The following is a 15,641-nucleotide window of genomic DNA, read 5'->3' on the forward strand; positions in this document are numbered from 1 at the left end:
ATACTGCGGAGAAATTAAGATAAAGGTGTAATGCAAGTCCCTGAAGTGCTTTCAAGAATCTGTACCGGTTGTTTTACGCCTAAAATTTACTCTGAAAACATGCGTTTTAGCCATTTTAACTCTTCTAAAAATACAGTTTAAAAATTTAATCAAAAATCAAAAGTACTTTTCGGCCCTCAGGGAACTCTTTAAATGCTTTTCGTAAACAGACACCACCCGGATATCTTGAGTAGTTCATAAATCGCGTTGTTTTACCTGAAGCTCTGCGCATCTGGCGGACTGGGCAGGAACCAGCTCGAGAGCCGCGGTGCGCGAGTGCATTTGTTGGAATTAAATTAAATTAATATTTCAATTTTTTAAGGTAAACCTCTTTGGGAACGAAGATAGTAAAATTTCAAGGGCGAATTTTAATGCAACGTTTTCGTGAAACATTGCTGTGAAAAGTTTCTGAAGCGAAAATGACAGAGAAAAGGTACTCGGCCAGAGATATATAAAGAGAGCACTATGCTATATACGTTGCTGGGCTCGTTTCCATTCTCCTCTTTCTGCGATGATTGGTTCCCCGCCCAAAAAAAAAACTGACAGAGAGAGATGAACGCAAGAATAAGAGAGAGATGGCGCGCAAGCGCTTGTATCAGAAAATATATATAGGTATCTTGTGAGTGCCTTGAATTTTATATTTGCTACCATGCGCGCTCGCGTTTCTCCTCGTTCAACCAGCAGCGTAGAGAGCGCTGTTGAGACTGTCCCTGCATTTCCCGCAAATATAGCGTTACTTGTTATGAATTTCATATTTCGTTCAGAGATTTTACGTATTCCACATGGCAGAATTGTGTGAAGAAACAGTGACTCGCACAGTTTTTTTCTTTATGGTGTGACTATTTCAACAGTGAGTAATATTTATTGTTGATTATTCGCATGTAATCAATAGATTATGTATATATGTTTTCTATATTTATGCGTGTTTCAGGATCGCCTGATGCTAAAGTCTCTTAGTGACAACAACGTACATTTAACTAACTCGACCCTTTAAAGTGTGACTAGGGCTAGTTCCACAGATGCTGACAGCAGATAGCAGTCCAACAGCTATAGACTTCTCCAGTCACACCTGCCTGACTGCAACACACATTAATCCCTTCCAGTTTCAAATAAACAACTGTTAAAAATCTAACAAACACGGTGGCAAATATTGCTAGCAAACAAAAATCATTCCGCCATAATCTCTATAATCACTGTTATTTTGGATCGGCTTGGTTTCTTGCTTTACGTTTATTTCGGATTTTAATTTTGCTGTTCATGTAACATTTATGCATTATCTTAAACCAAGTTGTAAACTTCTTTACGTTTATTTCGGATTTTAATTTTGCTGTTCATGTAACATTTATGCATTATCTTAAACCAAGTTGTAAACTTACAACATATATAAAAAAAAACCAAGCCTGAAGTTAATCTTTGCATACAATTTCGTAGAGAAGTTTTAATAAAATATTGAGATATTTATGAAAGCCACTGAAGGTTTAAAGCATGTAACTATCTGCTCAGGATATCAATGCAGCGGTGCGGAGTGAGTGCCCCCCCCCCACACGGAGGGGGGGGGGGGTAACAGCCCTCCTGAAAGGGGGGTAAGTGGCCCCGCGGAGGAGAGACTTGTAGCTGTCAGAGTCGCTGTCCTTCCAGTCGACTGAGGCGCTCCACAGTCTGGTTCGCGCTTGACTTGCAGCACACAGCGAATAGCTACCACTGTTGCCGCATGCATACCACCCGGCTTGCTTACTTTAAAACTACTTTTTGTGTAACATTGTTAACCAGTATAAGTTATAATGTATTTTTAAATTTACTATTTGTAAATGTTTTTTCTGAAATCATAAAAAAAACTTTTGTTTACAATATCATCACAGTTTCTGAAAGAAAAATTAGTTCCAGGTTAAACAACAATTATTATTTTACTGAAGAAACTATTTGTATGTATTTGTCGATCACTTTAAATAACAAGGCATTTTATTAAATTATGTGCTATGCTCAAAACAGAGTTAAAAATTTATACTATTAAATTACACCAATCCTGGTGCTCCACGTCGCGGAGTGCCCAAGCTGTGCCGACTGCGAGTTCCGTGCTTCACCACTGCGCTGCTTCGCGCTTTCAAGTAGGTATACTTGAGCAGCCGAGCGCGACGAGATTTTCCTACCTTGTTCGTCACAGATATGTGCTGTTCATATGTCCATTATTCACTTTATAAGTTTTACTTGATTTAAAACTATTTTATGAACATAGGCCATTGCTGGTTTTCACTGTATGTCATACAGAAACCACTATAATGCACAAAAAAAGATGAATACACAAATACAATAAAAAACCGAGCCACAAAATACGATGTCAAATGTCGAATTCACAGCGCAGAGAATTGCGTGTAAGAAATTAGTCGGGAAAATATTACGTCACAGACTAACAGTGGTCTGACAATGACGAGAACAGAAAATGGAAACAAGAACCTTGGAACACACAGCGACGAACACATGAACCCAACTATGATACAAAACAGATATAAAACAGATACAAAACAGATACAAAACAGATACAAAACAGATACAAAACAGATACAAAACAGTTACAAAACAGAAATTGTGGACAACACGATGACGACGTTACACACAAAAATGTAATTTTTGGCTTGTAGATTTATGCTTTTAAAATTTGTTTATTCATTTATCTTGTACATTCATGTCGTTTCTCTATTACATACACATGAAACTAGCAATGGTGTGTATCCATATAAATTTTTAGTCAATTTTTCCCATGAATAAATCATTCAAGAAAGTTTGACTTGAAAAAAATTTATCTTCGATTTCTTCCCAAATATCACTCCTAGGAATCACGCAGCTCAGTATTTGTTTACGTAAGGTGTCTAAGGTAAGTGATTCTATGAATATGTAAGAACTGCAGCAAATGGAATAATATAGCTAAACCTCAGTCGGCTTCAGTCCGGTTGTAGGTAGGTATACATGGTTGTTTATTAAGTTTAAAATCAACAATAATTTTTTGTTGAAACTGGGGTCTTGAAGAAAGCACTGTAAATAAAGCTGAAAATTCGTTAATAATTAATTTTCATAAAATGAGAAACTATATTTTTAAACGTTATTTTTCACGTTTGGACTATACCAAACAGTCATTGTAAGTCGTACTTTGCAAAATGAAGGCTCCGTTTGGGGACGTCCAGTAAACATTTTTGAAGAATTCATGTTTGTAGGGGGGAAAGCTGGTGCACTAACAGGACCGGTTAATTATTTGCAAGCTTACAGAGCCTGTGTTTGAGCTTCAGGGTTAGCTTGATGGGCACGCCCTTCTTTAGTGTGTTCTCTGGCAGTGTTTACTCTTTCGGCGCGTGGGGCAAAAAAAAAATGTTTCAAGCATGGGTTAAGACTTGTGAATCATTATTTTAGCGCGCTTGCAGACTACGGTGAGGTTGAAGACTACCCTCTTATCTCTCTCTCTCTCTCTCTCTCTCTCTCTCTCTCTCGGTTGGTATCGATCCGTCCCTCCCTATCACAGCCCGGTATGAGGAATTCCCTCCGCGGTAATTATCCAGCCCCTGCGAGGCATGCAGTGCGCTCGACAGCCCTGCTCTGCGGCACAGCATGCGCCGCTCCCGCAGGCGTCGCCCGTCCGGGTCACTGCGCACTCGCTCAGCGCAGATTGCCCGGGCGCTGGTGACGTCACGCCCAGAGGAACACACCTGTGCCACGACGCGAGAACAATATTGCAACATCAACCTCTGTCAAATGCTTCTCGTGAACTAACGCCACTAAAAATTTTTTGGTGCGTATTAGTTAAAAAATTTTTTATCTACAATTGTTCTTCATTAGTATGTTAACCCTGTTTTACACAACTATCTTAAATTGCGAGAAATGTTTTGTACATTTGAAAGTCTGTAAAATGCGCCCACGATTTAAGTCATTGTTCTGTGTTTGTGCAGACGGGTAAATGCAAACAACCTAAACTTCTGTAGTCCTGGTTTTTGAACATTTGCTTGAAAAGCGTCTGGGACGAGCAGAAACAACACACCTCCTGATCTAGCGGCTGGTACACCCCGTGGCGCCTCTTCTTCCCCCCCCCCCTGCGAGCCCTGCTACCCCTCCTCGCGCTCGGAGTGGTGCTAGACCTGAAGGGTGCTCTTCTCGAGCGACTCTGCCCCCCCCCCCCCCCTTCGTGGGCCGCCGCTGCTGCCGCGGGCTCGGCCGAGAACACGGAAGGAACTGGGGATGTCGCACTTCTAGTCAGCAGCGAAGCAAACCAGAGATGTCTGCCACGACACCCGGCTGATGGACTGGCGAGTATGCTGCTCCCGCACTCGGCAGTTCGTACTGAGTGCTCTCGAGCCCACAGTCCGATATGGGAGCAGTCAATCAGTTGGTCAGTCCTTCAGTCCCGGCTGATGACACCGAACTGGAGGCCTCTAGAGACACCTGCTCCCCAGACCTGCGCTGCCCTCTGGATGCCTCGCTCTTGCAAGCGACTGTTCAGCGAAGAATGCACCTCCAACAATCGTAGTCCCGAAAAACCCGGATCCTCATGAAGAAGTACGTCGTATTCCGAATTCGGAGTTTTCTATATCCTTGTCAACTAGGTTTTTTCTAGAAACCTGTACTTAACTAGTGTTTTTTTAAGGTTTGTTAATATTCCAAGGTTATACACGTAGATTTAGGTTCAAAGATAGTGAAATCAATGCCCGTAAATTTACGAAGACCCCAGGATAACTTTTAACAGCAGTCACATGGCTCTGTCACACACGCTATGTTTAAGTATTCATTTTTTATTTGTCAGTTCAAACTAAGAACTATTTCTTAAATATTAACATGATATTTCCCTTCTGTTTATTATTTTCTCACAAATATTTTTACCAGACATTCAGTAAGTGTAATATTTGTTGAAAATATTAGTGACAACAACAAATACAAGGGATGTATCGTGTTAAAATCTCATTAATAACACATAATTTATAGAAATGAACAATATAAAAATAACTACATTGCGTGTGAGTCCCAGCCTTAAGTAAATTTACAGTGAAAATTTTTGAACAATGCATTTTCGGATGTTCCTTGCTTCATCTCTATCTGCACGGCACCCTCTCTCCTTGCTCGAACTGTCTGGCTTCCCGGCGCTGGATGCCTGCTTCAGGGCCTGTTCGATACTACACACGTGCGCGACCGCAGCGCTAGGTCTGGAAAATAACAGTTATTGTGGAACACCTCGATGAAACATTTACCATTCAATAGCTCGTTTTTTAAAAAAAAAGTATTTTGACGTGAACAAAGCCCTAGGAGGTTTCTGGTAACATCACTCGGTTTCACAGTCCGCCACTGTACCAGCGCTCGTTTTCCCAGTCCGCTAGTGTACCAGCACTCCGTTTCCCAGTCCGCTAGTGTACCAGCGCTCCGTTTCCCAATCCGCTAGTGTACCAGCGCTCCGTTTCCCAATCCGCTAGTGTACCAGCGCTCCGTTTCCCAGTCCGCTAGTGTACCAGCGCTCCGTTTCCCAGTCCGCTAGTGTACCAGCGCTCAGTTTCCCAGTCCGCTAGTGTACCAGCGCTCAGTTTCCCAGTCCGCTAGTGTACCAGCGCTCAGTTTCCCAGTCCGCTAGTGTACCGGAGAGGTCGTTCAGGTCCGGAAGACAAACTCCGCGATGTCGCGCACACGAGTACGTGCCTTGCCCGCACGTGTGGGCCTATCACGTGTGTGTTCTGTGCCGCATGGGCGAGGAGGGAGGGTATATACCTGCTAGGGGCGCTACCCCCTTCTCCCCTCCTTCGTGGTCAGGAGTGGGCTTAATGCGAGGGTGCTCCGCTCTGTGTACAAACACTCAGCGATATGTGATACGGCTACTTTCACCTCAGACGAGCCGCCCCTTCCCCCTCCCTCCCCCCGCTCCGCTCTAGACAAATTCTAGACTGGCTGCTCTCCGACGACTAAACACACCACCTCGTGATACCCTGCATTCCTTGTCGCCCGTAGAAAAAATAGAGGACCAACCGACAAAACCAAATGCACATTTAATTGTTTCGGCACACTTGTTCAGATTGTTTGAAATAAAACATCCATGCAGCCGGTAGGTAAGTTATGTCGATGACTCATCAGGGTGTAACTAGAAGTGCAAGGTTCAGGCGAGAGAGATGACCGATATCATAGAGAAGGAGGGGGGGGGAAGGCGTGATTGTCCGCTCCAAGCCTTGCTCTCCGGAGAGTGTTAGTGAAGTGGCGCTAGTGCTGTATTGTTAGTTACAAAACGCTTTTTCTTAAAAAATGCAATTAAATTCTCTAAGAATTTTAAAAATTTTTGTGAATACCTTTCGAATAGTGTAAGTGTGTTTTTAATAAAACCGGTGTTAATGTGCAGGTACTTTTTGAATAAAAGAAGCAGTTACGCCAAATTAAGATGCACATAATTAAAAATAATAGTTAACTACTGAGACAGCTTCGTTATCACTTACCAAACCTAAAAGTAAATACCTGTGTTTGTAAACTCCCGTGCGGGTCTTATCTTGCTGATCACCTTTCCTTTTTTACAAGGAAAATCCCTGGAAACTCAGTTGCCAGAGATATCACTAGTAAAACTGCAAGGCAGAGCTTTGTAAAATTGCAAATGGTGCAAAGCTCTGTCTTACAACTTTACAGGTGATATCGTTGGCATCTGAGTTTCCAAGAACTATTCTTGTTGTAAAAGTACAAAAGTAAAATTAAAATGTTGTGAATACTCGGGACGACTGCCAATGCGTGATGGGTTGGAGTGTGTTGTGTACTTCATTGTTTGGTTTTTTCGTTCGAATCGGCTACTAAATATTTAGTTTTGCTATACTGTCCAAGTAGATCATTGAAGTAAGAAGTTTTTCTTGCAACGTGTGTGACAGCCACGCACCCATAGCTATATATATATATATTTTTTTTAAATTTAAGTGTAGGTATACATTATACGAGGTGTGCTAGAAGCAGTAGAAGTAAACTTAGGTTCACCCGGGTTAACTTTGCATTATCCAAGTTTGTTGGGTAAAGTTAGAATAATAACTGAAATAAAATTGAATTCGGCTTTCAGCCTGTACACCTAGGTCTACCCAACGCTGATTGGGTAATGTTTAAATGATTGATAACTTTAGTTTCATTGATACCTTCATTAACTAACCTAATCTAACCTAACTAACCGAACATAACCTAACTTACCTAACCTAACCTAACCTAACGTGCTCAAAAATGTCGCAACACCTAACATTTACCAGTCAGCATTAGGTAGACCTAGATGTACACGGGTAAATGTTGAATTTATATTTATTTTAATGATTATTTGGACATTGCCCAACAAACCTGGATAAACCGGGTAAACCCAAGTCTACTTCTTCTTTTATCGTCCCCGTGGCATGCATGCCCGTGGGAGGGGAAGGGGCGCCACGCCACGGGACTCGAACCCATACCTCGTGCCGCAGAGGCCTGGCTGGTCGCGCTAGGCGGTCCCAGCACGGCGGCAAGTCGAGCAACTACTGCAGTGGATAGCGAAGAGAGGAAGAACTATTTAAGAATTAAAATAATAACGTGGAAATTATGATTAACACGATTGGGTTACGAGAAGGAGAATTGGGGGAAAAATATATATAGCCTACACACAATTTTCTTTACTCGATCTTATGCCAATGAGGTTTTGTGGCTAGGCTTACAAGCTATAGTAAACCTAGAGCTTAGAAAACGCCTCACATATATACGTGCTTTAACTAACTGAGACATGAACCGCGAATCTTCCTCACCGAAGTCGCTGGTATCCACAGTGCGACGCTAGGAGATGTTATCACTGCAGTTATAGGGTATAACCCAGGTATAACTGTTAGTTGTCTATTTTTAACTATCATCTTTTCAACAGGGTTATCCACAAATGTTTTTGCTTGTGGGAGTCAGCCACGACGAGGCCGAAGGTTTCACCGACGTTTCGGCTGACATTGCAGTCGTCGCCATCATCAGGGCAGCGTCTTTCGTAGGGTCACAGATGTCCTCTCCCCTTTATTCAGTCTTGTCTCGTATCTACGTGCACGAATGTATAGAGGCAAGAGAACATACAAGACCCTCGGTAGGAATCCACCCTGATGATGGCGACTGCAATGTCGACCGAAACGTCGGTGAAACCTCCGCTCTCGACGCCGCTGAAGGCGACCTCTGCAAGTGAGGCACGGGGTCCCAAGCAGACGGAAGCTCTGCCGAGATGGGAGCTCTGGTTCCTGGCCGGGAGAGCGGAGTGGAAGAGAGGAAGAAGGGGGGAAGCTCGCAAACCGTTCTCGTGGAGTAACTGAGCGAGGAGACTCGAGTTGAGAGAGGGAGGGAGGGAGGGAGGGAGTGCAAGGGAACATGGCGTCCAGAGGGTCCTCCCGCCGGCCTGGAGTGGAGTCCTTGGAGAGGTCCTAGAGGTCCTAGAAGTCCTCCACGGCTCTCGCTCCTTATCCACACAAACACTCGCGGCAATAACCCGCCAACTTACCGCTGCTTCTTGCGAGAGCGGCCCCCTCGCGGCCCTCACACGCGACACACGGGGTCTTGCTCTACCCACCTCGAACACGAGCTGGCGACCTTGCAGCATCCACAATGCCTTCAAAAAAACTATTGTTACGTTCACAGCAAAGGCACTCTACTTTCTTACACGTAATTATCTTTGAACTATTTACAACAGAACCCGTAACTCAGAGAAAGGAGTAAGTGATTTCTGACGGGATGAGCTGGGTCGTTGACGCGGTGGGGAAAACTGGAGAACCTTCCTCTCAGCAACGACCGCCATGTTTCCCCCTCGCGAGCACAAGACCCGTGGCTGGACCACTCCGCCGCCCCCCGCGGGACACTCACCAGATTGCAACAGTCGAGGCTGCAGCAGCGGAGTCATCGCGACTGGCGGTTGCCTGCGAGGAGAACACTGCCTCGTACCAGCCGGGACGAGTTGCTTCCGCACTGAACGGCTGCTCAGAGAAAAAAATGGGACAGACAAATATTTGTTGCTAAATGGCGAAACAAATCGTCCTGTTTGCTTGTGTAACTAAAGATCTGGTTGGCCAAACCACATTTTATGTGTAACAAATATTTTTTTTGTACTAGCCTACACTAACAAAATAAATAGCTGAGTTGACAAAACCATTTTTGTCAGCTCAACCGAATTTGCCGTACAACAATAGGTTTTTTTTTGTTTGAATCAACCCTATGCGTACTTTTTTGACCATCCTAGAAACAAAATTTATTGTTAGGAAAACCAACGTTTCTTTCAGTGTGTGATTAGTACGCCGGCAGTGTGCCTGAAACAAACGCAATCCACCACGAAAGCACAGACGACGCTACATTTTTTTTAACACATAGCTATAGTCTCAAAACCCTGTGTCAATAAAAGAAGGTCCCAGTGTCAATGGTATAGGCCTATTATAATAGTTTAATTTATGTACAACAAAACATACATCAAATTTAGGATAAACTAACTTAGTTTTTCTTGCAAAATTTTCAATAGGTTAATGAGAAATGGTAGCAATAGCTTCTTCAATGCTGTGTCTCAACTCTGGTAGCGGCGGAACGTGGACACGATCTTTTTTAAAGCCCCAAAGTCATGGCGTTATGTCAGGTGAACGTGGAGGCCAGCGAATAAGAGATCTGTAGTCTCGAACTGGGTATACCATCGGCGAATGTTTTTTTACCAAACTTAAAAAGCAACGCGCGTTGGACTGAAATTAAAGATTCACTCTTAGAAAATTGCAGAACACAAACAAAACGCTTTACGCTCAGGAGTCGCTATTTTGCGTAGGTGGCGCTGCGAGCGAGAAAATCTAAAAATGTTTTAATTAATTAATTAAATTAATTTTAAACCAACATTCTACAACGCTTAGAGTTGATAGTCTACTATTAAAATTTATAACTGGGACAGTCTTTTATGGACAAACTGTGCATAGCTACTAACAATGATGAGTGCATTATCGAGGGAAAAAACATTTTTTTCGAGAAAGAAAGAAAACATAGTCGATTTTCGGGCATACTTAAAGACATAGGTCAGTACTTTTGGCTGGCGGGTTAAAAGTTACAAAAAATTCGCCATCCGGATTTAGGACTTGGTATTGATGCCTGCGTGCCCAGGGTGCGAAAGGCAACGGTAACCCATCGCGAGCTCGCCCTTCCGTGAGAACTTCAGTTGCGACAAATGGATATAGTAGGTTTTAGTATAAAAACACATAATTATTTCCTCGGATATTTATCCTTTATGTAGATGTACTATCGTATATCGTACCTATATGAACGGCGTGAATATCCTTTTAGCCAGTTGCACAATAAGTAAGTAAATAAATTGTTTACGTGAATAGGGCTATACAAGACTGCAGTGGCTAAAAAACTACAGTTCTTACAGGCAAAATAGATTGTTGTAGTTTAAAACGAAAAACTGCCGAAAAATAAACTCAAACGAAGTCCTTAGCTGTTATTTTATATAATTTAGAAATATTATTAGTAAAATCCCCAATCTTGTTCTCAAAAAATTTCCAACAGTATCAGATTATAAATTAAAACTTTGCCTTGTTGTAGTTCTTTACGATACGATTGAAATTAGATAAATTCTCATTTTATAGAAAAAATAATAATACTTTAATGCCTAGTTCTATGTGGTGCCTACAATAGAGTTTTGGTATTTCGTAAAATTATTTTTTTTTTCAAACAAACTGATTTACGGGTAGGCCCTAAGACATTTTTGAATTTTGACATTTAGTTATTTAAACTTATTGATTTAAATTGCGAAACAGTATATGATAAAATTGCGTAGTCAATGTAGTACGCTGTTATAAATTGAAATAAATTTACTCATTTCTCCACTAAGAATCAGCCTTTAATAAAATAAGAGTTGTTCGTAGTCACAGGCTAATATATCTTCGTGGAAGCTACGCCGTAGTTCAACTTGCGAGTTGCGTGTCTCGCCGTGAACAGGACGTGGAAGAGAGCGTGTTAAGATTTAGTTTGTACTCCAAAACAATCATCGTGAGTTCATGATCTAATCAAGATAACCAAGCAAACGAACATTCAAATTTACTGAGATATCCGAGAGTCACGAATAATTACCCCCAGATGATATGTGACCTTGGGTTCTCCAACAATTCAAGGTAAGTTATAAATTATTGAAACATTATATTTTAATTGATGGTTTAGTCAAACATAATTCGTTTGAACAATGGAAACGATAATCGAATATGTATGATTTAGATTTTTTTTACTATGCTTATTAATGTGCGCAATAAGTACCTACTGGAGAGCTATTCAGAGACCCATTTACAAATAAATTTAAGCATTGGAGGTAGCTAATGGGACAGTACAAAGCATAAATGCCAGGCCAAGAATGCTATCCCAGTATTTCTGCGAACACTATTCTGTATTGATACAGTTGGTTCTAGTGAATGTACGATTTTATAAATATCAGAACAGAACTTAGTACTTGTCCGTCCTTAGTATATTATTTAATGTTTTCGTAAACAGTCACCGTTGGGGTATGGACTCTGTCACGTGGCGGGCTGTGCGACCTCTGGGACGATGCTGCCGCGCGCAGGTCCGGCGCGAGACTGGCGGCGGGCCCGGGGGGCGGGGCCGGGGGGCGGGGCCGGCGGCCATGAGCCGCGCGCGCATTGGCCGGCCCCCGCCCCGCCGCGCGCAGGGGAGGGGGCTGGAGTGGCGGCGGCGGCCACTCGACGAGGCGGCGCCGCGCGGCGAGCAAGTGTGTGGCGCAGATGTCCTCCGCCGCCGCGGGCTTCAGCCTGCTGGCCGCCGCCAGCCTGCCCGACCCGCACGAGGCGGCGGCGGCGGCGCACCTGCACGGCCTGCTGCCCGAGCTCAACTCCGTGGACCTGGCCATGTCGCTGAGCCCCAAGCACCAGCACACCACGCCCTTCTCCGTCACCGACATCCTCAGCCCCATCGAGGAGTCGTACCGCAAGCTGGAGCTGGCGGCGCCCGGCTCGCCGTACCGCAGCAGCACCGGGGGCAGCAGCAGCGGCGGCAGCAGCGGCGGCGGCGCGGGGGCGGCGAGTCCCGCCGTCATGCCCAGCCCCTACATGCACGTGGCGCACCAGTTACCCGCCGCGCCGCAGTACTGTGGCGGCGACATGCCCGCGCACTACGGCGACATGCGCGGCTCCGCGGGCTGGTACGGCGCGTCGGCCGGCGACCCGCGCTTCGCAAGTACGTGCCCCCCCTCTCCTCCTGTGTCTCCGTGCAGTTTGCTTGTTCCGTAAACTGCAGTACATGTCCGTGCGTCCGCACCCCGCATGACGTCAGGGCGCCACGCGAGCCAATCAGTGATCAGTGTCCGTCTGACGGGGCAGGACACGGCACTTGTAGACGGGTCTATGGGCTCACACTGCTGTGTGGCATGAGCTGTAGGCTAGGCGGAGGGATCGGCCTGTGTGGAATGGTTCTGTGTTACTCTTAAGCTATCATCTCTTTTCATTTTACACTCCTTAACTCGTGCTTGATCATTTCGAGAACACGCGTGGGAACGGTTTTCTTTATTCGTCGCAACTAAAAGTTAGTCAACAAGCTGTGTTTTTAATCATATTCGTGTGGTTAGCGCGGTAGGCATATCGTATTTTAGGACGATGTGATATCGCCTGTGCTATCAAAAGTTAGACTGTAGGCTTTTAATGACCAACTCCATTATTGCCGTCCACGCAATTTCCTGCTATGAGGAGCGGCGACATTATAAGCTGTGTTATAATTAGAATTTACCGACTAATGAATCAGCAGTTTCAGAGACTGTACTACCTTAAGTCTTGATAACTTAAAATGTAATGCGGTTTTAAATGTTATTCTGCTTTATGTATTTCATAACTCCTTACACGCGCCTGTGTTGTTTTTGCAAATTAATTTCAAGGAATTATTTACTTCATGCGCTCGTAGGTCCATAACGTTTCATCCATGTAGTCTAGGTAGCTATCCTTAATCCATGGATAGGTATATTGTTTGCATTGCGTTGGAGACGCAAGCAGTCTTAGGATGTAAAAACTTCACTTGGGTGCTAAATGATGTCCATCGTCTAGTAAGTGCCTGTAGGTAATGCATTAGTCATCTAGGGATCGAACCAGCGACCCTTGCCTGGCCGCACGAGAGAGGCGCCTTAGCAGAACCCCAGCAACCACGCAGCAGGCCTATAGGGAATATGAACAACTATCAGCTGTAGCTTAAGTAAGCTTATGCCTAACAGACGATGCGGATAGCTAAATAGATTCGGCGGCACACAGATTGTTTTTGTACTTTTACAGATTATTCCTTTGGAAACCAGTTGACGAGAATTAAACTTACTACAAAAAATATTTGTACATTTTTACAACACTTTGCTATGGTTAATTTTTGCATTTATGAAATATGTTTTTGGAAACAATACTGACAATTTCTTGTTGCATAGTATTTATTACAATTTGATTGATGTTTGATACAAGCATAAATGTTTAAACCATGATAAAAAAATTAATAATTAAAACTGGAAAGCTATTCAGGGAACTGTTTACAAATAACTTTTTATTAATGTAGGTACCTATACAAGGCAGAAATGCCAGGGCAAGAATCCGAACCCAGTATTACTGAGAACATTTTTGTAGCAATACAGTTGTCTTCATTTAAAATTACTAATTTACAAATATCTGTAATTTTACATTATTACTTCAGTTCCAATTACAAAAAATATACAGTACAATATTCCAAGCAGGAATGAATTATTTTCGGTAAAAAATTAAAGCTTGTTTTGGTTTTATAACTTATAGGTATCTAAACCCTCCGTCAAATGATATTCGTAAATGTTGACTGTGAAAATAACGTTAAACGAAATTCAGAAAAAAAATTGCACTGCGCCTAATTGTTAGATAAATATTTTGCTTGCTTAGAGTATGACCAAGACATTTTCTCACAAAACATTAACTAAAATATGTTTTTAAGTTTGGCCTACGATCGTGTAGGAAATGTTCACTCTTTATAGGGCTACGTAATCTTAGTACAATAGTCTAAAACTTATTCAATATTTTACAAACTTAGTAGAAAAACATGAAAAACTGTTATCATTACGCATACCCCACAGGGCCTGTTATTTATTTTTTCCAATTTTTTAATAATACCTAACATTCTTTGGGATAGCAGTTGGCAATTCTGCGCTAGACCTGAGCGATTATTTTTTTCATAATGACAGGTATTAGCAATAGCTTCTATTCCCCGTTGTTGACAGCCTTACTTTTTCAAATTGTCTCTTAAGCGACTACGCGTTTTTAAGGGGGGGAAATAGTACATAGCCTACCTATTTGGATATATTGATTGAGTACACAAATATTTATTTACGTCTATTGTCGGGTCCTAAAAAATTATAGGCCTTTTTTTGATCTTTTGTTAGGTAGGTACTACTTACTAGATACTACCTTAAACATTTGAGTCAAACCTAAATAGCCTATATAATGAAAAAAAAATCCCTGGTAAAATCATTAGGACTAATAAAATGCATAGGCTACTAACCTCAGAAAATGTAATACTTATTCAATTAATGGTTCATGATTGGTAGCATAATCGATTTGTGAAAATATTTAAGTGCTTGTTAGATTTCACCTATGATAGGCTACAAGTAAATAATGCTGTTGTTTTATGCCGTTATTGAATAATTGAGAAAAAACACTGATTTGAAACAGTAATTTACCTAACTACTGCAGGTGACTCGCAAGCGAACCAAGCGTGGTGTTTTACGGCATTCTTGTACTTTTTACAATTTTGTTTTTCTTAGAAAATTGTTCCAAGAATATTTTATCTAAGTGCTGCAAGAGTAAACCATTGCCTATTTTAAATAAATTTTTATCAGTCATATGTAGGGGCATGCAGATTTCGCGAAAAGATTTTGAGACTAGAAGAAAGTTAAAACACTGTAGCATCGTCTGTGTTTCGTGATTGGGTGAGTTTCTCTTAGGTACATATCGATTGTAACAACACCAATCACAGTGATTCAGTGCGGAAGCAAACACGTCCTGAGTGGCTCGGTCAGATAAGGAAACGACTTATCTCGCAGACGGCCGCCAATCACAAGGTAGAAACCACATGTTCGGGTATTCCTTGTTGCAGTCTAATAAGTGTTCAAATATTTTCGCGAAAAATGCCTACCCCTAGTCATATGTTAATCATAATTTGGGAGACTATACAATAAGTAGGAAATTGTTTCTTCAGATAAACTAGAAGTAAATATTACAGTCTTATAAGTATTTGGAGATATAGAAGAAAAACTTTTGAAGCGATTTTTTAATAATTCTTCTTAAAATTAGGCCTACAAAAATATATATTTAAAAAACGTATAGGCTTAGGCCTAAATAAACACCAGTTGTCTTCACACTTTATCGAACAGTTATCAGCCATTAACAAAGCGACCGAATCTAAATCCTGGTTGCAAAAGGAAAATAGGCCTATGTGGATATGCTCAGAATAGTTAACAACCGATAAGATAGGTAAACTAACGCTTAATCTAGTGTATAGAGAAGAGAGGTGTGTAGGATTTGAAATAACATGAACCTTACCTATTAAAAGCCTTTGACTGACGTGTTGCGCGTTTTGATATTACCAATACGTTTTCGCTTGCGTGAATTTCGAATTGCCGCTTT

General features: G+C 42.3%; 1 protein-coding gene across 1 annotated transcript in view; it reads left to right on the top strand.

Annotated features, from left to right (window-relative positions):
- The first annotated feature begins 8,129 nt into the window (after nt 1–8,129).
- The window catches only part of LOC134536366 (homeobox protein Nkx-2.4), a 94,504-nt gene continuing 86,992 nt past the window's right edge, over nt 8,130–15,641 (top strand). Inside the window, exons 1-2 of the mRNA XM_063376120.1 lie at nt 8,130–8,242; nt 11,681–12,204. Coding sequence (XP_063232190.1) covers nt 8,130–8,242; nt 11,681–12,204 — 637 coding nt within the window. The remainder of the gene's footprint in view (nt 8,243–11,680; nt 12,205–15,641) is intronic.

Source organism: Bacillus rossius, chromosome 10 (assembly GCF_032445375.1).
Source record: "Bacillus rossius redtenbacheri isolate Brsri chromosome 10, Brsri_v3, whole genome shotgun sequence".
In the NCBI taxonomy this organism is placed as follows: domain Eukaryota; kingdom Metazoa; phylum Arthropoda; class Insecta; order Phasmatodea; family Bacillidae; genus Bacillus; species Bacillus rossius.